Raw genomic sequence first — 23,341 nt, 5'->3', positions numbered from 1 at the left:
GCAGATCGCAGACAGGCCTCATGCAGTGTCTCTTGCCTTTCGGGTCGGGCCTTTCTCACGAAGCAGATCGCAGACTCACACAGCCGTCCCTTCCTTTGCTTTTAGGGGCCAGCCTTTTCGGACCGCCTCCGGGGACCCGTGATTGGTCCATCGCTCGAGATTGCAGCAGCCCTCTGCCAATGGGTTGTAGCACGTCTTGACTGACTGTCAGAGCGCCGGATGGGGGCTGGTTAGGAGGGAGGAGGGAAGAAGAAGAAGGCGCCTCTCTGTACACCACCACTGTATGAACACTGGACAGCCTGCTACACCTCCCGATACACATGTAACGTCCGATTACCAAACAACCTGGCTAAACATGCATTTAAGGGGGATCTGGGCTAATCCTATATTTAATAACACACCAAGGGCCCATTTCCACAACAATATAAGCTCACCTGACTAAAGTCCTGGTGAGCTAAAAATGGGGTTGTGGAAGGAAGATTTGAAGAACCAAAATGTGAATGGAATATATCAGACAAAATCAATACTTTCAGGCATGACTGATGAAGACCTGAAGCATATTAAAGCAATTATGCATCGAACATGAAATACAACCAAATATTAAGAACAAAGCAATTTCAGTAAGCTTGCAAACAATCCCCACTGTCATTTAACATTTCATGCTGAAATGCATTAAAAGTTCCATGCTCTTTGTAATGCCCATCTACTTTCTTAATTATTCTCTTGAAGAAGTTCAGTCACGAAAACCTTTGGGTTTCACAATCAGCCATACCACATTTTGAAGTCGGTCTCCAAAGCCAGGTACCAACTGGACATCCTCCGTCATGCAAAGTCCTTCCTTGGCACACTTGAACTTCGAACCACCTACAACACTTTCATCTGCAGCTTAATGGAGTACTGGTCTCCCCTCTGGGCTGACAGCAAGATCTTACACCTTGCTCAGTTTGACACCATGAAAAACAAGGCCTTCAAGATCATGGGAATCTCCCACAAGGAAGCCGAGTCTATGAGCCAATCACTGTCCCATCGCAGACAGCTCGATTGCTCTGCCTTCTACCGCCTCATTTCTAGTCTTGGACCATCTGCTCTTTTCATGCTTTCTCCCCACCACCCCCACCCAGGATTCTACAGAGTGCACCAAGTTCAGCATCAACCCACTGTTGATGAAACTCTCACTCCCTTTAAACTGTTCCTCTTGTTCTAGTGCATCGTGATCTGTTCTGTGTTCTCGCTCTTCCATGAGCCTTGTTTTTTTAAAGCATTTTAATATGCAAAGTCAAGGTAAGCATTTTACTTACCTCTTTTGACACTGCCTGGAATTGTGCCCTCGCCAACAATTTTTTCCATCGGAAAAGCACCAGCAAGAGACTGTTGAATCGGAAATACCAAGTATAAAAATAGTAATAATAATAATAACAATGATTAAAATGTCAACATCCAATTAAATATGAAATCGAAATCCGAAAAAAAGTTAAAAAATGAAAAAAAAAATTCTCCCGCACATTCATCTTTTTCAAAGTCTCGCTCTATTTTATCCCTCATCCCTGCGGCTCAACAACCCCCCACCCCCACCCGCTTCTCCTTTTCCTTATCTCAACCACCGAAGGTGGAGAAGAGGTTATGTTTTCATCACTGTGTATCTGTTAATCTGTATTTCACCAGGATATCTCAAAAAGTTGTGGACAGATTCGGACGAAACTTGGTGGACAGGTCGGGTGTGTGACAAGGATCAATGTATTATATTTTGGTGAGGATCTGGATACAAGAGTTTTTAAAGTAATTCTTCACCGTTGAGAGGTAGACCAAAAACGATATACACTATGATCAAATTCCAAATTCCTGCCCAAACAGCTGGGAACGCAATGGCAAACCACCCAGCATGACCCTTGCTTTGGAAGCTGCTTCAGAGGCACCAACGCTCTGTGAAAAGTATGGTACATGAGAGAGGGCGAGAAGCGAGAGAGCGAGAGAGCGAGAGAGGGCGAGAGAAGGGAGAGAACTTGACAATGTACACACTTCATTGCAACTTGCACAAAACAGACAGCGGTTTAACATTTCTTCTTCACTCGATCTTTGGAGAAATCCAGGAGTTTCCTTGAGGATGTGGGCTTCCAGTGACGACGTCGGCGTCGGCGCCGTCTGGGCACGGCGGCGACGGCGTCGGCGCCGTCTGGGCACGGCGGCTGGGCACGGCGACGGCGTCGTCTGGGCACGGCGACGGCGTCGGCGCCGTCTGGGCACGGCGACGGCGTCGGCGCCGTCTGGGCACGGCGACGGCGTCGGCGCCGTCTGGGCACGGCGACGGCGTCGGCGCCGTCTGGGCACGGCGACGGCGCCGGCGCCGTCTGGGCACGGCGACGGCGTCGGCGCCGTCTGGGCACGGCGACGGCGTCGGCGCCGTCTGGGCACGGCGACGGCGTCGGCGCCGTCTGGGCACGGCGACGGCGCCGTCTGGGCACGGCGACGGCGTCGGCGCCGTCTGGGCACGGCGACGGCGTCGGCGCCGTCTGGGCACGGCGACGGCGTCGGCGCCGTCTGGGCACGGCGACGGCGTCGGCGCCGTCTGGGCACGGCGGCCGCGACGGCGACGTCAGGGCACGGCGGCCGCGACGGCGACGCCAGGGCACCGCGGCCGCGACGGCGACGTCAGGGCACGGCGGCCGCGACAGCGACAGCGACGTCAGGGCACGGCGGCCGCGACAGCGACGTCAGGGCACGACAGTGACAACGACGTCTGGGCACGATGACTGGGGAGGAATACTTGTATTGAGGGCAAATAATTATTTTTATATTCCACAAGATAAGCAATGCTTACATGCTCCAATGACACCTGCTCCTCCAGGGGAAGTAACCCAACTCCACGGCCACGAAGTCGGGTGCCAATAGACTCAGGCTTCTGTAGTGGCAAATTAACACCTCCAATAAATTTAACAGCACAGCCAACACCAAAGACAATGATTCGTACATATAGAAGATCAAAAACATTGGCAGAAAAACAAAGTTATGCTGCTTTTTAAATACTGACATTCCTTGCTGTACGAATTAGATGCGTTCCATGAAAGTAGTGTGTATAACTCGCGAAAGTAGTGTGTATAGCGAGGTTTTGATTTGATACATTTGAATGGTTGATGAAACCATTTTTGTCGTTATGGGACTTCATGTTGGTACACATACAATTGTTGTTTTGTCATCTAATTATTTGGCTTTATCATGTTAGTTAAGCAAAAAGAGAAATGTGAACGACATTGGTGATCGTAAAAACGGACCATGGTATGGCGGATAAGCCTGGGGAGGCAAGAGCACACCTAGAAAGTTGACTTGGAAGCCATGGTCAGCCACATAATTGGCCATTGAGAGGAGGCAGAGGGTGTGTCAAAAAGGGACTCAATGAAAGTGGATGATCCAGAGATAAAGGAGAGAGAGCAGAAAAGATAGATTGACATTTGGTACAAATACAGGAAAGAGCACACATGAAAGGCGCCAAGACGTTGCTTCTCTTGGATCGCCTTGATATTCTGCTTGGGATGATCCGGCCTTCGATACATGACAGGTCTGTGGACCTCTGGGATCCAGTGTATTTGAAACTCCGGTATCAATGCAGGTTAATTCGGTTCTCCATCAAGTCTTGTTTGGATGCACTGTTTCCATTAGACTTGTGAACCAAAAAATGGGCGGGGTGAAGCAATTGGTTCATGTCTGTCCATCTATCTTCAAAAGTCAATCTATGATGAATGAACAATTACAATAACTGAATATTATATTTTGAACATTAATCGGAAGACAAACCTGCCGTTTTACAATACTTTGGTTCTAAATTTGTCCTGATCGCACATGCGCAGAGAGATAGGAGTGTTTTTTTTTTTTTAATTATTCATTTTTAATTTGGTCTGCCTGGCAGTCAAACAAAATTGAAAATCATTCCAAACATGAAATTTACTGTTTTTAAGGTCATAATGGACACAAACAATAGGCACGAATAATTACGATGTGGTGGATAGGGTGGTGTTATCAACACTACGTCAAAAGTGTTAAATTCCAAAAATTATTCAGACGACTTTTAGAACTTTTGTTTTATTTAAATTTAATTATACACGGACTTGAACACTGAAGAACAAATCGCCTTCTCGTTATATCCAAAACCACTCCGTTTAGCAGTACATGTGGTATAAGGGTGACGTATATTAAATAGTGACGTCTGGTACAAGGGTGATGTACAAGACTTCTTCAATGGCACTAAACTTCCAGAATTTTGTCTATTTTAATGATCTTTAACATCATCATTATACGTATTTGTATTGAAGTATATACTTAACACTGCACAGGGTCATGTATTCTGTGAACTCTACTTAAGAATAGGTTAAAGGTGATCTGCTTAAATTATGCAAAGAAAGAGTTTCCGATTACCAACATTGTAGCATGAATCCTGTTTTCGAAAGCAACTTTTCATCCATACACCACAACTTGACCATGCACTAATAATAGCTATTATGCAGTCATTAACCTGAGACAAATTTCAAATTGTAACAAAAAATAAAATATAATAAAATAATAAAAAGAGGGAACCTGATGTGGTTGCAGTGGTGTTGCTTGTCCACCATGACATATGTCAGGTGCACTCGGCTGTGTTCGAGGAACATTCTTAGCAGTACCACGAAATGTACGGCCCCGAAATGATTGCTCATGCCATCCTCGATGAGCCATATTTCACTGTGTAAATAATAAAAAAATTATATATCAAATGACATTGTCATAAAAACAGCACAAAATTACCAAATACTGAGTCTCATGATTCATTCCGGCAAATGGTTTCATGACATCATTTTTGGTCTGTATGACACAATCAACCAGTTCAAACAGTGGACCACATTCATTATAGAATTAATGCAGAATGGTGACTCATAACCAATGTTTATTTGCTGCAGTTCGACTTTGTCCGAAATGGGGGGCATGGATTTGATCTTGATTTTCGTGTGCATCCGCGCGTGCTTCCACCCGCTACCATATCTCGGACATGGACCGATTTTATTTGTGCTTGGCATAAAGACAACACATGACGGTATACATATGCACATCATATTTTTTTTCGAGATCACACCCAATATGGCTCACTGGTGGTCATTTTGTTACATAAACGAGTCCCCAACCATTTATCCAACATGAATGCTCCGATTTTGTTCAAACTTGGCACAAGCACAGAACACGACATACACTTGCACCTAACTTTATTTTGCGATCTGATCAAAGGCGGCCAACTGGTAGACTGGCAGCCATTTTAGTTGTACGTAAATGTTGGATAGCCCTTTAATGCCCAACAGCAAAAATTACTCAAACAATGGGAGCTGAGACATGTCATTTTTACTTGTTTTAAAAGCTAAAATCATGTCACAAGATCTTAAAGTCACACGGTATCACCACCAATTTGGTTTTCCATCACCTTCATTGTTTTTTTTGTGTCCACCGTCGCTGCTCTTTGAGAACTAACACACAGAAATGCACAAGGGGAGCAGGAGACAAGAGGGGCGGGAGCGGGAAGGGAAAAAGCAGTGGGGAACAGAGACATGAGGAGATCTGTGGAAGGGAGGGGATGGGGCAGGGTACACAGGGGTAACAAGATGGACGCCACAGGGACTTTCAGGTCTTTCGGGTTTTAAACTGCTTAAGTCACAAAATCTAAACGCATGCATTCGATGATGCCAACCACCACCATCCAAAGAAAAAGTGTTTCAATTTTTAACAAATAGAACTGGTGGCGCAAGCAAACATGATCCTGCTCAAACTGATTTGCCTCATACACTGGTTTCTCATATCCAATTTTACATTTATATTTAATGACGAGGTATGGGGGACGGACGTGGGAGAGAACGGCGACGAGGCATGGGGGACGGACGTGGGAGAGAACGGCGACGAGGCATGGGGAGGGAAGGGAACGGGGACGAGGCATGGGGGAGGGAAGGGAACTGCGACGAGGCATGGGGGAGGGAAGGGAACGGCGACGAGGCATGGGGGAGGGAACGGAACGGCGACGGGGCATGGGGGAGGGAAGGGAACGGCGACGAGGCAGGGGGAGGGAAGGGAACGGCGACGAGGCATGGGGGAGGGAAGGGAACGGCGACGAGGCAGGGGGAGGGAAGGGAACGGCGACGAGGCAGGGGGAGGGAAGGGAACGGCGACGAGGCAGGGGGAGGGAAGGGAACGGCGACGAGGCAGGGGGAGGGAAGGGAACGGCGACGAGGCAGGGGGAGGGAAGGGAACGGCGACGAGGCAGGGGGAGGGAAGGGAACGGCGACGAGGCATGGGGGAGGGAAGGGAACGGCGACGAGGCATGGGGGAGGGAAGGGAACGGCGACGAGGCATGGGGGAGGGAAGGGAACGGCGACGAGGCATGGGGGAGGGAAGGGAACGGCGACGAGGCATGGGGGAGGGAAGGGAACGGCGACGAGGCATGGGGAGGGAAGGGAACGGCGACGAGGCATGGGGGAGGGAAGGGAACGGCGACGAGGCATGGGGGAGGGAAGGGAACGGCGACGAGGCATGGGGGAGGGAAGGGAACGGCGACGAGGCATGGGGGAGGGAAGGGAACGGCGACGAGGCATGGGGGAGGGAAGGGAACGGCGACGAGGCATGGGGAGGGAAGGGAACGGCGACGAGGCATGGGGGAGGGAAGGGAACGGCGACGAGGCATGGGGGAGGGAAGGGAACGGCGACGAGGCAGGGGGAGGGAAGGGAACGGCGACGAGGAAGGGGGAAGGGAACGGCGACGAGGCATGGGGGAGGGAAGGGAACGGCGACGAGGCATGGGGGAGGGAAGGGAACGGCGACGAGGCAGGGGGAGGGAAGGGAACGGCGACGAGGAAGGGGGAAGGGAACGGCGACGAGGCAGGGGGAGGGAAGGGAACGGCGACGAGGCAGGGGGAGGGAAGGGAACGGCTGCAAGGCATGGGGGGGGTGAAGTAGCGGCGATGAGGGGCAGAGGAACAACAAGGGGTGGGAACGACGAGGCAATGGGGTGGTAGGGGGAGGGCGAAGGGGAGGGAATGACAAGCATTGGGTGGAGGGGGAAGGCAATGATGACGAGTGCGGGGAGGAGGGGGAAATGACCAGCCAATCGCTATTAAGAAACACCCAAACCAAGTATGGTGTCTCCCTTCAGGAAATTTGCCCGATACATCCGGCTCTTACATAAACAATTGCTGGCACACACTTTTGGTAATGCCAAATCGCAAACACAAGCTTTGTCAAAGAGTTGGTCATCATCACTTTGTTGGTTCTGATGCACAGCATCGTCTTTCCAATTGCAGACATCCATTAAATAAATCACTAAGCCTGCCGTGTTCACAGGAGGAATTCCCGCAGCATTCAAAGCCCATTCACTGGCAGCAATAATTGGACGTTTGAGTAGAATGCGCACGTCCACAATTCATGTCTTGCACCAGTCCACATCACTTGGATTTTTGCAGTCAGTGCAGATGCAAGATCCCAGCCCAAAGAAAGTTATAAATGCAACTCTTTCATTGAACAGAAGCACACCCCTTTCTCTCATGTACTTTTACCAAGTATTTGGAAGTACTTTTACCAAGTATTTTTACCTTTGGAAGCTTTTTGAGCCATTTTAGGTAATAATCATTATCTCGCAAACATGATATACATTATAGCACCCTGAACACCGCTGACTCTTGGGGCTTCTGTAACATGAACACCAAGTATTCTGGGGCAGATTAAGTGATTTTGAAAGTCCCGTATTCTCTGTGGGTATGTATGTCAAGAAATCAGAATTAACACATGGCTGGGCCAATATCCATCAAATCTTGATTACGCCAAATAAATAAATAAAAATACTAGTTGATCATCACCGTCCGCTTCCTTTTTTTGAAGCCGCCTCCTTTTTCATTATTATTTGTTATTTTGTCAAACATCACGAGAGAAAATAAATAAATAAAATAAAAAAATAAAAGGAGGAAAGGAAATAAATAAATTATTAAATAAATATCGCACCCATGTTGGAAGAAAGATGTGCAATGAAGCGGCTCCACTGCTTAAAAGGTACTCCACTGGGGGACTGAGGTTACTTCCCCAACAGGCAACGTGACCCTACTGTCCCGATGAAAAATGAACAACAACAAAAAAACTACACAAAAACACAAGAAAAACTAAACAACAAATAAGAAACGAACGAAACACACAGGGTGGGGTAGAAAGGTTCTTCTTCCTCATTTTTACAGAAGAAAGGAAGGAAGGATATATGGTTTCCTGAAGCGGCTTGCACCACTTAAATATCCATATCTTCGTGTCCGACTCTTGCACGATTCTTTCAATCGATCATCTATCTATAATTCCGGCAGTGTGTGTGTGTGTGTGTGTGTGTGTGTGTGTGTGTGTGTGTGTGTGTGTGTGTGTGTGTGTGTGTGTGTGTGTGACCGCTGGTCCGATCTCATCGAACCTTGCCAGGAATATTGCCGGGGCCCCGCAGATGTGCCTTCGAGGTTTGATATCGATCGGACAAGCGGTTCCCAAGTTACGGCCATTTATCTGTCGGCCAATGACAAGACACGGTGCTATGACATCACGAATGACGTCACAATCAATGTTTGCTTGTTTATTTTTTGCACGATCGACAGTCCGATCTGACTGAAACTTGCCAGGAATATTGCCGGGGCCCGGTGGATGTGCTATTCAAGGTTTGATATTAATCGGACGAGCGATTCCCAAGTTACGGCCATTTATCTATCGACCAATGACAGGACAACACAATTCTTCTTCGTTTGATATGACGTCACAATTGACGCTGGGGACCTGAGTATGTTTACCAAGTTATGGCCATTTATCTGTCGACCAATGACAGGACACGGTGCTATGACATCACAATTAATGTTTATTTATTTTTTATTTCTTTTGCACGATTGAAACTTGCCAGGAATATTGTTGGGGACTGAAAGCAGATGTGCTTTTTCGAGGTTCGATATAAATCGGACGAGCAGTTCCCAAGTTACGGCCATTTATCTGTCGACCAATATCTGCGAGAGAGGAAGGGCGAGACTCGGGGGGAGGGGGACGAGAAGGAGGGGGAGAGACTCGAGGGGGACGAGCGAGTGGGGGGCGAGCGAGTGGGGGCGGGCGAGGGTGGCGGGAGAGGGTGGCGGGAGAGGGGGCGGGAGAGGGGGCGGGAGAGGGGGGCGGGAGAGGGGGGCGAGAGAGGGGGCGAGAGAGGGGGCGAGAGAGGGGGGCGAGAGAGGGGGCGAGAGAGGGGGCGAGAGAGGGGGCGAGAGAGGGGGGCGAGAGAGGGGGCGAGAGAGGGGGCGAGAGAGGGGGCGAGAGAGGGGGCGAGAGAGGGGGCGAGAGAGGGGGCGAGAGAGGGGGGCGAGAGGGGGCGAGAGGGGGGCGAGAGGGGGCAAGAGAGGGGGCAAGAGAGGGGGCAAGAGAGGGGGGCAAGAGAGGGGGCAAGAGAGGGGGCAAGAGAGGGGGCAAGAGAGGGGGCAAGAGAGGGGGGCAAGAGAGGGGGGCAAGAGAGGGGGCAAGAGAGGGGGCAAGAGAGGGGGCAAGAGAGGGGGCAAGAGAGGGGGCAAGAGAGGGGGGCAAGAGAGGGGGCACATACTGGCACTCCCCTACGGGGCCCGTACTAGTTTTTCCAATGTCGATACTGAGTTTTTATTGCTTTATTTTTAACCGAGAGCTGTCCTGGCACATTCCGTTCACTGTGACATTCCATTTCTCAAGAATCACCTTCACTCTTTCATTCCTCTTTTTCCCCACCTTTGGAACAAACTCCCACTCTCTCTTCAATCCCATCCTTCCCTCCAGGTCTTCAAAGCAGCTGTTCACCACCATCTCTTTTCTTCCCCATCAAAAACCACAAATCTTTTCTACCCCCGTTAAGCCACACCAAACCCACCTCCTTCAAATTCCCTGCTTTCCATCTCAAAAGTCCCTGTCGTGTAAGGACCTGAAAGTCCCTGTAGTGTCCATCTCATTTACCCTGTGTATGCCACCCCATCCCTCTCCCTTCCACAGATCTCCTCATGTCTCTGTTCCCCACTGTATTTTCCTTCCCTCTCCTCGTCTCCTGCTCCCCTTGCTGTACGTTCTATGTGTTAGCTCTCATATGAGCCTTGACGGTGTATACAAAAAACAAACAAAATAAAACTGCTGCTTTCAGCTTCCATGCGTGATGAGAGCAATACTGATCTGTGTACGTCTGCCTACCTTAGTTCCATCGCAGACGCTGCAGTAAAATTGATTGCACGCTTTCGATTAAAATGATGCAAAATATGACTGCGTAGTTTTGAAACCAGCAAATTGCGTGACAAATGTAGAATGTAGACAAACTGCACCGACGCGATGAATCAGTTTCATGATTTAAGCTTCATTTTTCAAGATGGTATTCATCTGTTTGCAAATTCGGACAGAAACTTCAGGAGTACTGAAGCCGTGATATGCGGGAACTTTTCTTGATGGGCGACGCTCGCTATGTGACATTTTCTCCGATTTCGCGAGTGGAGAGTTGGACCAGGTAGCGCTGGAGAGTCCACATCCCACAAATGTAAATCTGTGTATTAAAATGTTTACTGTAGATCTATTTGGAATGATGGCACAGCCAATAAATTGAATATGCACGGTGTCGTTTTTTTTGGTATTTTTACCATAGGTTTATGATATATTTGTTTAGAACTGTGGATTGTATTTTTAATAGGCTTAGTGAGTGTGTATGTGACGTGTCAGGTATATGACCCATGTCATATTTGTTTGGGGTAGAAAACTGACAAGTCTGGTACATGACTCATCATTTTAGGGGTGAAGGAAGGGGGGTGGGTGGGGAGGTAAAAAAAAAGCTGGCATATTGGGTACATTATTTGTCAGGTATTAAAGCTGGCAGCCATTTTGAAAATAATAATAATAATAATAATAAAAAAATAAAAAAGGACCTCCTTCCACGAGAAAAAAAAAATGCGGACAGAGCGTCAACCACCACATAAGTACCATCAATCATTCACACCCAAGATACCTCGAAGTCCTGACAATATACCTGTACCTCTCCATCTCAAATGCTTATGGGTACTGTGGAAGAAATAATTATATTAAATGTACTCTGAATTGTAATGGTTGCTGGTGTTTTATAAATTTAATTTTTATGCTACAAGTCGAATTGGCTGTCAGTGTTCCTTCCCTTTGGCCAAGAGTCTTTTGCCCTAAATGTTGATTTAAAAAAAAGAATGTCTTGCTATGGTACAATGCGACCTGGGCTGATAACAGCAAACTTTTTCCGTAATTACATCATGTGCTTCTCACCTAGAAGACACGTATGCAGTTAGAGTTAACAGCCACTTCCCCTCACCCATGAAAGTATAAATGCCTTGAAATGTAATCTTGTTTTAGTGCAAGCACATGTGATGTATAGCATATCAGTGGCTTGTACTCCTTGGGACTGACCAAGTACAAAGTAATAATAAAACTCTGATGTAATGTACCTTCACGTTGTGGAAAGAGAATCAATTGGGTCGATTAAACGGTTAACTAAAAAGTAAGAATAAATAAAATAGAACCAAATAAAGTTCCACAACAAATGGGGGTTCTCAAGTTCATTGTGAGAGAGACTTGAGAATAAACTGGTGGATGCTGACATCTGAGTTTTTTGAACTCACAAGCAGAGAATAAAATTAAACCTGAAGGGGAGTGCTCTTGTTGTGGTTCAGTCATTTAACTCGGCATGTCTTTCACTTTGAGTAACGAGATTAAAACCGAGTCGGCTAAACGTTAAAACCCTGCAAGTTAAATAAGACCCTCACAACAATTGAAGAATTCTACTGCGATCACTATGAGGTTCAGGAGAAAAATTCCTCATCAATACTGATCCAATTCCAATTTAAACTGTTTACTGTTCGACAAACACCTCTCTCAATCCCTCGCTCTGCTTGTCGGCATTGGCAAGCAACTTGCAAAGTGGTTGATATGGAACGGCAGGCTTGGAAAACGAAGGCAAGCTGCTTGCTAACGGAACACGCCCCAGATTAAATAAATCCGTATAATTTAGCAAATCTTTGCTTTATGAATCGAGTGCTTCACAAGAACAGATACGAGGCCATTTTGGTTCTACATGTAGGCCAAAACCGGAGGTGTTTAACACTTTAAATTCTCGAGTTGCATGCCTCAATTGAGGGCAAAATTTTCGCTTCTTTAATATCAGGTCAGGTCAGGTATGGGAGCATGGACCAGAGTAGCGCATCGCTGGGACCACTTTCCGCCGGTACTCCAGGGGCCTTTGTCTGGCCACCCCCCAGGCAGATGCCTGGCTCATCCCCATCTCCTTGAGATTCTGATCAATCTGCTGCAACCATGAGGCACGTGGTCAGCCCATTGGCCTCCTCCACTCATGAGGCTCCCTCACTGAGAGAATCTGGTGAGCAGGATCAGCGTCAAGAAAACGAGCCACATGTCCAAACAGTCGCAGCTGACGATCACGGACTATGCAGGTAACAAATCTCATTTGAGTCTCTCAACAACCGCTCGTTTGACACAAAGTCCGACCAGCGATAGTCAAGGATTCCAGGAAGAGACGTGGTACCAAAGGAATTAAGTCTCCGTCTCGGATCCCTGGTCAGAGTCCAAGTCTCATATCCATAGAGCAAGACTGGAAGCAACAAAGACCTGAAGACTCTGACTTCCGTCCTCCCGCACAGGTACCGGCAGCGCCACACCCCATGATCCAGTAAATCTATGACTCCCCAGGCCCAACCGAGACGTCTGTTGACCTCTGACTCACAGCCAGCAGAGACATCAATATCACTGCCAAGGTAAGTGAATCTCTCCGTGACATCAACATCCTCACCAAAAACAGGTACAGACAATATTGCAGCATCCAAGATGTCATTGAAAGCCTGGATCTTAGTTTTGACCCAGGAAACCCGTAATCCCAGTGGCTCAGACTCCTCATTCAGCACCTCGTGGGCCCCCAAAAGGATATCTACGAGTCTCCGCAAATATGACTGCATCATCTGCAAAATCAAGGTCAGAGACCTTGGCATTCCCAAACTATGCACCGCAGCTTGATCTGTGCGACATCCTCCCAAGAATCCAGTCCATACAAGTACTGAAAAGTGTGGGGGCCAGTACCCACCCCTGACAAACTCCAGTAACAAGTGGGAATAAGTCAGAGATGGTATCACCACATATCACAGCACTCTTAGTACCAGAGTATAGTTCACACATCAGATTGATCAGTTTTGGTAACAACCCACAAAGACCAAGAATCCTCCAGAGGGCATCCGGATTCACTGAATCGAATGCTTTACAGAGATCAACGTAGCCTGCAAGCAGCCCCTGTCGAAACTCTCATCTGCGTTCGGTGAGGACCCGAAGAGCAAGGATATGGTCAATCGTTGACCTCTTTGGTGTAAAGCCTGACTGCGCTGGACGCTGGTGCTCAAGCAGATGGTGGCGAACCCTATCAAGAATTATCCAAGCAAAGACCTTACCCGGCACCAAGAGCAGCGACACCCCTCAGTAGTTGTTGCAGTCTTGACAATCAGCCTTCCCTTTCCAGAGAGGGACAACAAGGCCCTTCTTCCAGTCAGTTGGGATGATGCCTGTGTTCCAGGCGGAGCACAGAACTGCATGCAACGACACGAGTGCAGCATTTCCACCAGCCTTGAGACGTTCAGCATGGATGCCACAGATCCCAGGAGCTTTACCCCCATTTGAACAAGTTCACCACAGCCTGTGTTTCCACAAACGAATATGGATCACAGTTGATTGGAAGTTTCGCAATAGGGATAGTAACACCCTGACATGCAACTCGACAGTTGGTGACTCAGCCTGGTACAACCGCTCAAAGTAACTGGCCCAGCGGGCCTAACTTCAGACTCCTCTGTCAAGAGCCCACCACTCTCTGCTCTAACTGCAGTACACCAAGGGACGGGCTTGGACGAACGTAATGTGCGAATTCCCCTGTAAGCAGGACGAGAATCACATAACCACAGGTGATGCTCTACCCCCTCACAGATTCCTCGCACATAGGCCTTCTTGTCCACCCTTCGCGCACGTACAGTTTTACGCCTCAGCTCCCTGAACAGCTCAGCTCTGCCATTCAGCCTGGCCCTGTAGTCCAGTAAAACTATTCTGAATATTGCCGAACCTAGAACAAATTGCTTCAGAAGGTTTTTTTGTTTTAAATAGTTCCCTATAGCCCCCTCTACATCATATCAAAACTTATCTCAGAGTCCCCCCCCCACCCGAAGGGCCCTAATTTGCATAAATTAAAGATGGCCACCATGTCAGAATTCAATGTACCGCAAACTTTTTTCTGGGTGGTTTTAGGGCCCACAAATGTATTACCAACAGATAGGAATGTGATATCAATCTATCGAATAAGGCTACTTCCGTTATGATATGACGTTACTATGACGTAGTATTACGTTATGTCATGACGCAGTCCCTGATTTTACTGAAAATAGACATTTTGTACCTTGTTATTGTAATTCCCTGTAGAATTTGGTTTTTATTGCTGTTTCTTTAGCCCTAGAAGACTCTTTGGGACCAAATACTACCTACTTACATGTAGTCCAATAAACCAGCTGCACTACTTAGTCCAATGACGTTGGGTACATTTTCAGATAATAACTGCGAATTTGTTTTACTTCTGGAATTGTAATTATTGTTACATCATGTTCACACCACAATTATGTTTCTTTGTTACATCTGATGTGATACATTCTGCACTTTCACTTTCAATATGTTACTAAAACATTACATTTGCCTTCAGATGGACCACCAACAGCAGGAGCTGGCCAGCGTTGCTTCGGATGAGATCTGTATACTCTGCCGTGAAAGCCTTAGGAATGGACAGCCAACAGTCAAGATCCAACAGGCTCGCGCTGTGAGGACTTTCAATGAAGCCAGTGAAGCCCGTAGAACTCCCTCTATCCAAGTTAAGGAAGGGCAAGAACTTCAAAAGTTATGCAGGCAGATTCACATTGACAGACGCAAAATAGCCACCGCTAAGAGAAAGGCATCAGGGGAGAATATGCCTGCAGAGCCACCTCGCCTTCGCTCTCGAACACCAGAATTTTCATTTAAAGACCACTGCTTCCTTTGTGGTACAAAGATTCTTACAACAGAAAGAAAGAACCGAGACTATTTTCTAGTAAGGACATACGACTTTCAGAAATCTATCATTCAGGCATGTGATGAGCGGGGTGATGATGATAGCTGGGCTGGAGATGTAAGGCATAGAATAAGTAATGCAATACACTTACCAGCTGCAGACGCTCTCCATCATCAAGTCTGGAGTGTTAATTTTCGCTCTAAAAACCTATCTATTCCTCTGCGGTACCAACAAAGTGATGGAAGGGAACGCAGTGCATCAAAACCAGGCCGGAGGTCCGACGTGTCACGGGAAGAAGCCTTCTTCAAAGTGGTTGATGACCTTAGACATGATGATGAGCAAACTACCGTTACAGACCCCTTGTGAGAAAAATGTCCCAGATTACCCCAGATGCATATAGCCCAAAATATATGCGTCAGAAACTTTAGCAGCACTTTGGTGATTCTGTTGTAATAACCAATATAAACGGGCGCCCACATGTGGTCACATTCCGAACAAAAGCTGCCAAAATACCACAGACATTTTATGATACCCCGTCGACAGATGAAAATCAAATAAAACAGCAAATTGTAAATGCTGCAGCAGACCTTGTTCGCAATGAAATCAAGTGCATTCAAACTTCAAAGGAGACTTATCCAGATAGCAACAAATTAAGCTCACTTGAAGATAACCTGGATTATGTCCCAGGTTTGTTGCGCACATTTCTGGACCGTGTTGTAACAGGAAAGAAGAAGGATCTCAAAGTTGCTACCCTTGGACAATGCATTGTTCAGATGACCAGACCAAGGATTGTTCTGGCTCCTGTTCCCTTCGATCTTGCTGTTCAAATGCACCACCAGTACGGATCGCGGTTCTTAATTGATAGAATAATCATGGGCTATGTGTGTCCTATTCAGAGGTACTGAACTTTGAATCAAGTGCGGCTTGTTTTAAGGGCACAGATATTCCAGTAGCTGGACACTTTGGTCAGTGCATAGCAGACAATGTGGACCATAATCTGAGGACTTCAGATGGACGCGGTACAGTCCATGCAATGGGCATCATAATGACAATGACCCCTGGTATGCCAAAAAGACAAGGTGCTATTCCGCGACTAACCCACCTCTCAACTGCAGGTGGACTGGAGGATACCAAAATTGCAATTCCCCACTATAGATACCTTAAAAGGGAAGAGCCTTCCATTGGTATTCAGGAAATTGCCCCTGGTTGAAATAGCCGATGAACAGCATGGAAAACTGGACACTTTGTGGAAAGTATCATGGTCCCTTCGACCACGTTCTCCAGGCTGGAGTGGAATGATGCAGGCATTGCGCAAGGGTGACCATCCAGGAAAGGCAAGTGTTCACTTTCTTCCTATGTTGGATCTTAACCCAACTGATATGACCTGCATTTATTCCACACTCCACTTCGTTGCAACTGAAAGCAAGCGCCAAGGCACAGTTCCAGTGGTAACATTCGATCAGCCTCTCTGGTGGAAATCTAGAACAATCATTCTGAATGAATACGCAGCCAGCATTCTCAAGCCAATCATACTGATACTTGGGGGTTTTCACACCGCAATGAGTTACCTTGGCAGTATCGGTCACATAATGGAAGGATCGGGCCTGAAGGAAATGCTGGAGCTAGTTTATGCTGGCAATGCTGTGGCGCACATGTTAGGTGGAAAGGCATATGCAAGGGCTGTTAGAGGACACTTCCTGGTAGACGCTGCATAAAATGCGATCCTCTTAACACGATGCTATGATGTACCAGTTTTTTCAGAAGAGGAAGACGTCCCAGATACCTCAGATGACCTTCGGGGGGCCCTGAAATGCTGTGATGCTTTCCTGGCAGAGGAGATGACTGACGAAGTGGTTTGCCAGCAGGATGTGTTTGACCGGATAAAGGAGAAAATGGGAGCAGAAAAAGAACGTTTGTCTGAGTTCCCAACAGGAAGCCTTTGGATCCAGTACATGGGAATGGTGGATTTGCTGAAGATGTTTCTGAGATCTCAAAGAACGGGTGACTTTCAGTTGTACCTGAGGTGTCTCCAGGACATGCATCCCTACCTTGCCGCATCTGGACAAAACCACTTAGTGAAATCGGTGCAGATCCATCTTCAGGATATTCTGGAATTGAAAGAAACAAGCCCTGATGTCTACAACAGGTTCAGTTCTGGTCTTTTGTCATCCGGCGCAGTGACCGCTTCTGGGCTGGGTTGCCGAGTGACCAAGTCATCGAACAGGTTCTTATGCGGACAATCAAAACCACAGGGGGTTTGACAAGAGGCCGGGGTATGGAAGAGAAGCAGCGGACACGCTGGCTTCTTGCAATGCCCGGCTGTGTTGACATCAATGAATCAAATGCAGGAACTTACAGGTGCAACATACAGTACTAGTGATCAGCACAAGGATCTTTTTGTTGCACGGAAGGAACGCGATCATAAAGAGACTTACGAGATCTTCCAGTACCTCAATGACGACTACCCATTCGTGTCAGAAGGAGGATTACACAACGTAGCTACTGGGGTGACTGCAAGTGCCTCGTGTAACCCACATGAAGTAAGGAAAGTCGGAGAAGCTATCTTGGACAAAATGGAGGGACAAAACACATTTGACTTTGTCTTCAGAAGGAAGGAACAAAGAGAAAGAATAGGAATGAAACAGCTGGTTGTGGATGGCGAAAAACTGAAAGTTGACCCTCAGCTTCTCTTTCAGAGGCTGCTAATTCTAGCTAACAGTGACTAGAGCTTGGATGATCTATCGAAATATGAACTTTCTGCGCAACCGACAGCATTGTTTGATAAACACGGTTTTCTCCGCCAGGCAAACAAGTCACAACTGGCTGATGCACTACCGTCCACTTCATCAAATGAAGGCCAGCAGACGCGTGACAGCAAACCAGTGTACAATGTCCTCGATGGAGGTTCTCTTTTACAGAGATTTCCCTGGAAAAGGGGTGAAACGTTTGACTCCATAGCTTCGACGTACGTCAAGTATGTAAACACGTTTGCAAATCCACTTGTCGTTTTCGATGGATATGAAACGGACAGCGACACAAAATATATGACTCATCTCAGGCGATCAAAGGGTGCAGTTGGTCCAAAGGTGTTCTTCACTGGCAGCATGGTGCTGAAGTCGAAAAAGGAACACTTTTGGCAAACGTCAAAAATTCATCAATTTCCTGTCTGGAAAACTCCAAACCCAGGGTATCAAAACATTGCACTCCAAAGGTGACGCTGATCTTTTGATTGCATTGACTGGGGTGAAGTGCGCAAAAATTGGTGCTACACATGTTATCGGAGAAGACATCGACCTTCTGGTGTTACTTTGTCACCATGCTGAAGGGGACATGAATGAGTTGACATTTCGATCGGACAAAGCAGCGAAACCAGATAAAAACACTAAAATTAGAGAGTGGCAGATCAATGCTTTGCAGACTTCTCTGGGTGAAAAGCTTTGCTACCTGTTACCCATCATCCATGCCATTGGACGTTGTGACACAACTTCGAGATTGTACGGGATTGGCAAGGGACTACCTCTCAAAAAGGCGATGTCAAACTCTTCGTTTGCAAAGCAGCTGGAGCACGTGTTGGATTGTTCAACTCGTGAGGAGATGAAAACCTCGGGGAGAAGGTCCTAGTAGAATTATATGGAGGCAAGAACACAGAGTCCTTAGAGTCACTGAGGATAAGGAAGTTCAAGGGCAAAGTAGTGAGGTGTGATTCCAGCGTAGAGATACAAAATCTTCCACCCTCACTGGATGCCGGACAGTACCACATATATTGAGCCTTTTACCAATGTAAATGTTGGATGTGAAAGGATGAGGAATGTGCATTGAGGGCAGTAGATTGGGGATGGCAGGATCTGCAGGGCAAACTTATACCTAAAACAATGAACTGTCAGCCTGCCCCTCACAATATTCTAAAGTTGATAAGGTGCCAGTGTGAAGGGGACTGCTCCACAAACAGACACAGCTGCAGAAAGCAAGGCCTGAAATGTACAAATGCGTGTAGTGAATGTCATGGTGATGACTGTTCCAATAGCACAGCGATTGATGTGACTGAGAACGACACGGACTTGTAACTCACGGGGGCTGAGCTAAGTAGTGCAGCTGGTTTATTGGACGACATGGAAGTAGGTAGTATTTGGTCCCAAAGAGTCTTCTAGGGCTAAAGAAACAGCAATCAAAACCAAATTCTACAGGGAATTACAATAACAAGGTACAAAATGTCTATTTTCAGTAAAATCAGGGACTACGTCATGACACGACGTAATACCATAACGGAAGTAGCCTTATTCGATAGATTGATATCACATTCCTATCTGTTGGTAATACATTTATGGGCCCTAAAACTACCCAGAAAAAAGTTTGCTGCACATTGAATCCTGACATGGCGGCTATCTTTAATTTATGCAAATTAGGGCCCTGGGGGGGGGGGGGTAACTTTGAGATAACTTTCGATATGATGTTCAGTGGGGTCCAATGAACCAGTCAAAGCAAAAAAACCTGAAGCAATTTGTTATAGGTATTTTATAATTTTACTGGACTACTGAGACTTTGGGCAATGGTATCCAGTGTCCCTTGAGACAAAAAAAAATTCTTCTTCGCCCTTCGGCGAGTTCAAAGACATCCACCGACAACATCAAGGACGGTGGTCTTGAAGGCGCTCCACAACTCTTCAGGACCCCCCAAAGCACCCAGACTCCTCAAATCTCCACTCAGCCTGTTCGCAAACTCCTCAGCTCCCCTCTCATCCTTGAGTTTGCCAGCCTAGGCTGGGATGGTACCATTCTCCTGGATTGAAGCTCCTACTTTCGAGTTGCTCCAATAAGCCGGTTGCCTCCCAAGTCTTCAACGTCGTGCAATATAGTCTTCAATATGGATTAAAATACAATCGCATTGCATGCAGTTTATTCAGGTTTAGCACGTCGAACGTCATGTTACAACACGACTCACCTCGGTGAAAAAGAAGCAGCCGTTGGTGAACACGTCACGTGATACCTTTTGAACCGCCTGGAGAATTCAAATCCAAATCCTCTCACCTCAAAGAAAAAATATATATATATATATATATATATATATATATATATATATATATATATATATATATATATATATATATTACATGCACCCAACAGCCCCACTGTTGACCCAATGGATAAAAAAAAATCGCATTTCCAAATACAGCACGGGATACAGTAATCACAAAACTTCTTTTTTGTTAAACCGATAATGAAAAATCTATATTTAATGACATGGATTACTGTTTGCACATCGACGGTTAACACGTGTTCCCCTCCCCCCCCCCGCCGCCTTCAACATCGTTCCCGCCAATCGATTAATTTTATTATTCCGAGCTACGACGATGGACACCTTCTCATTCCAAGTACGTACAACATCTAAAACAAGAGGTATGCTTCACATAGGAGGAAATTTCAATGTTTTTGAAGAGGAAACACGGATAAAAACGACACTATCATAAAGATGGCCTTACAGAAGATGAAGCAAAAGACAAGATGGCCGCCACGTGTTCGTCACAAGTCGCGCATGCGCATTCGTCTCCGGCTGCCTCTGACGTCACTTCCTGAGTGTTGGATTACATTGTTTTTATATTAGATCTTTGAAAGACACACATGGACCCGATGACAAATGGATTAATAATATGGAATAGGCAAAGCCTAGAAGCGAACGTAGAATTCTTCTTACATTGGTTTCTGACTTTACATATAACTTGTTCACAACTGTATACTTGCCAACTATACCGTGGACCGTGTAAGCGCCGCACAGCTGATGATTTTGACGCAATTTCCGGTTACTTCGGCCTGGATTCGGGATCAGCGATCAAATAATGTAAATCACGATTAAAAAAAAATATTTTTTGATGATGCGGGAGATATCTTTATTAAAATTAACTTTGGAAAAAAAATAATTGGATAAATAAATAAATAAATAAATAAACGATCACTTCTGGTCAAGAATAAAAGAAATTAAAAGTTCCGGAAAGAGTTTCAAAATCACTCCCGGTAATGTTAAATACGAAATAAACACTTCCTGTCATGAAAAAAAAAAAATCACTTTCGGAAGTATAAAATTAACTTTGGGAAAAAAAAAATTGAATAAATAAATAAACACTTCCGGTCATGATCTCCCGGCATGCATCATTCCCCATGAAAAAAAACCGGAAGTTCACTGATAATTTTCCCCCGGAGTTGAGGTGGAATTATCACTCGGCTACCCCAAACCAGGCAGTCTGCATCAATAGAGAGCCCATCCTTCCGGATGAGGTACAGGTGTTCACCTCTTCCGCTAGTGAGGGCCAATCACCTGACATAACACAGTGTTTAATTTGTCACAAATCTAGATTGCTATTGGTATCACAAGCAATTGACTGAGCGGTTATGGGCGCCTCAGCGTGAATGACGTTGGCCATGAGATTAATTATATCGCCAGATCGTGGAGGTTCTGGGATGGTTACAGGAAACGGCGAGAGACACAGCGAATCAGCACAGTACATGACCTTACCTAGGTGGTAAACCAATGACTAGTCATAACCGGCAAGGATCAACACCCAACGGTGTACACGACCAGATGATGTGGGCAGAATGGCCCTGGTTTCTCCCAGGAGACCTAACAAAGGTTTCTGATCAGTCTCAATGGTAATATGTCTTCCAAAGACATATTGGAACATCTTTAAGGTGCCCCAGACACACGCTAACGCCTCTCGTTCTACTTGAGCATGGCGACCTTCAGTGCCAGACTGGGTTCGTGGTGGATACGCAACAGGATGGAGATTGCCAGTTCCGTTTGTTTGTAACAACACACACCCAATGCCACATGAAGAGCTATCACAACTGTAAACAAGTTCCTTGGATGGGTCGGAATGGAAGAGTAATGGCGAGGAGGACAGCATGGTTTTAGCAGCCCTGAACGCTCTTGTTTGGGCAGCTTCCCATTTCCAGATAATACCTTTTCCGAGGAGAAGATGCAGAGGCTCGATGGTTATGCTTAGTTAAGGCAGGAAATTACCAAAGTAGGTCAACATATCCAGGAATGCACGAAATTCTGAAATGTTTTGTGGCATTGGTGCATTCGCAATTGCTTCAACTTTGCTCGGAGAGGGCAAAATGCCTTGACAGGAGATTTGATGACCCAGGTATTTAACTTCATGTGCCATAAAGGTACACTTCTCACACCTTAGGCATACCCAGCTTGTGACCGCCGATTGAGGACTTCATTTAGGTTCTCGAGGTGTTCATGTTGTGACTGGCCAGTCACTCATATGTCTTCCTGAAATACAACTGTTGGATACGATCTTGCGTTGGAAAATTGCTGCAACATAGCGTATACCAAATAGCATCTGTTGTAAATGTCGAGTCCTCGATGAGTGTTGATGCATGTATCGGGCTTGGAATCATCATCCAGTTCCATTTGAGCATCGGCATTGGTCAAGTCAAGCTTAGGGAATATCTGGCCACCCATGAGAATGGTGAACAGTTCATCTGCTTTGGGTAAAGTGAAGCCATCCAGCTTTGAATAGAGGTTGTTCATCGTTTTGTAGTCCTCACAAAAGCGCACCATTCCATCTGCTTTGAGTATTGGAACGATAGGTGCTGCCTAGTCGGAGTACTCAACTGGTGTGATGATGCCCTCACTCTGCAGGCGGTCAAGCTCACATTCGATCATTGATCGCAATGAATCCTCACTTTGGGCCCTACAAAGGTGCCAACAGCATCACTGAACAGGCCAAGGTACTTGTTGAGCACGGTATCGTATCCAGCATCAGAGTTGGAGACTCTGTCTACATGACTCCAATTAAGTCTGATTATTCGTAACCAATCTCAGCCAAAGAGGTTTGGTCCTTCTCCACGTACTCTCAGTTGTGGTAGGACTTGAGTGTTGTTTCCATATCCTACAGTTCCGTCAGCTGAGCCAACTACAAGTACTACCTCCTTGGTGTATATTCTCAAGTCAGTAGATACAGGCCGGAGTGCAGGAGCCTTTCTCGGAGGGTAGATGGAGGTGAACTTGCTCTCACTCATAATTGATCTAGAAGCGCCGGTATCGATTTTCAACCTCACCAGGATCTTATCGATTGTTACATCAATTATAATTGGAGCTTCGAATCTCTTTGTTCCAACAGAGAAATCCTCATAAAGTTCCTCACTTGAGTCTCGGCTGCAGACTGTGCTCTGTGACCTATCGTCCGCTGCGTCAGGGTTCAACCCAATGTGATAATCAGGAGACAAGTTCTTCTACTTGGATTGAGAA

The 23,341-nt window shown here is 46.5% G+C and overlaps 1 protein-coding gene across 7 annotated transcripts in view; it reads right to left on the bottom strand.

The window, feature by feature from the left end:
• LOC147026480 (piwi-like protein 2) overlaps positions 1–20,658 on the bottom strand; it is a 241,084-nt gene extending 220,426 nt beyond the window's left edge. For 6 of the 7 annotated variants that reach the window (XR_015058368.1, XM_085881917.1, XM_085881921.1 and 3 more), the window contains exons 1-4: positions 20,568–20,658; positions 4,564–4,707; positions 2,816–2,896; positions 1,299–1,368 (exon numbers count right to left, since the gene is read on the bottom strand). Coding sequence is in view for 6 of the 7 variants with exons in the window: in XM_085881917.1 (XP_085738043.1) it covers positions 1,299–1,368; positions 2,816–2,896; positions 4,564–4,701 (289 nt within the window). In the remaining variant the exon portion in view is untranslated. Of the gene's footprint in view, positions 1–1,298; positions 1,369–2,815; positions 2,897–4,563; positions 4,708–20,029; positions 20,046–20,567 lie in introns of those variants that run through there. The other variant, XM_085881916.1, reaches the window with a different exon arrangement.
• Between the last annotated feature and the right edge of the window lie 2,683 nt (positions 20,659–23,341).

Source organism: Eptatretus burgeri, chromosome 5, assembly GCF_056783735.1.
Source record: "Eptatretus burgeri isolate ZD-2024b chromosome 5, Ebu_testis_v1, whole genome shotgun sequence".
Lineage (NCBI taxonomy): Eukaryota > Metazoa > Chordata > Myxini > Myxiniformes > Myxinidae > Eptatretus > Eptatretus burgeri.
The sequence above is the reverse complement of the archived record's forward strand: the minus strand, read 5'-3'. Positions and strand labels throughout refer to the sequence as shown.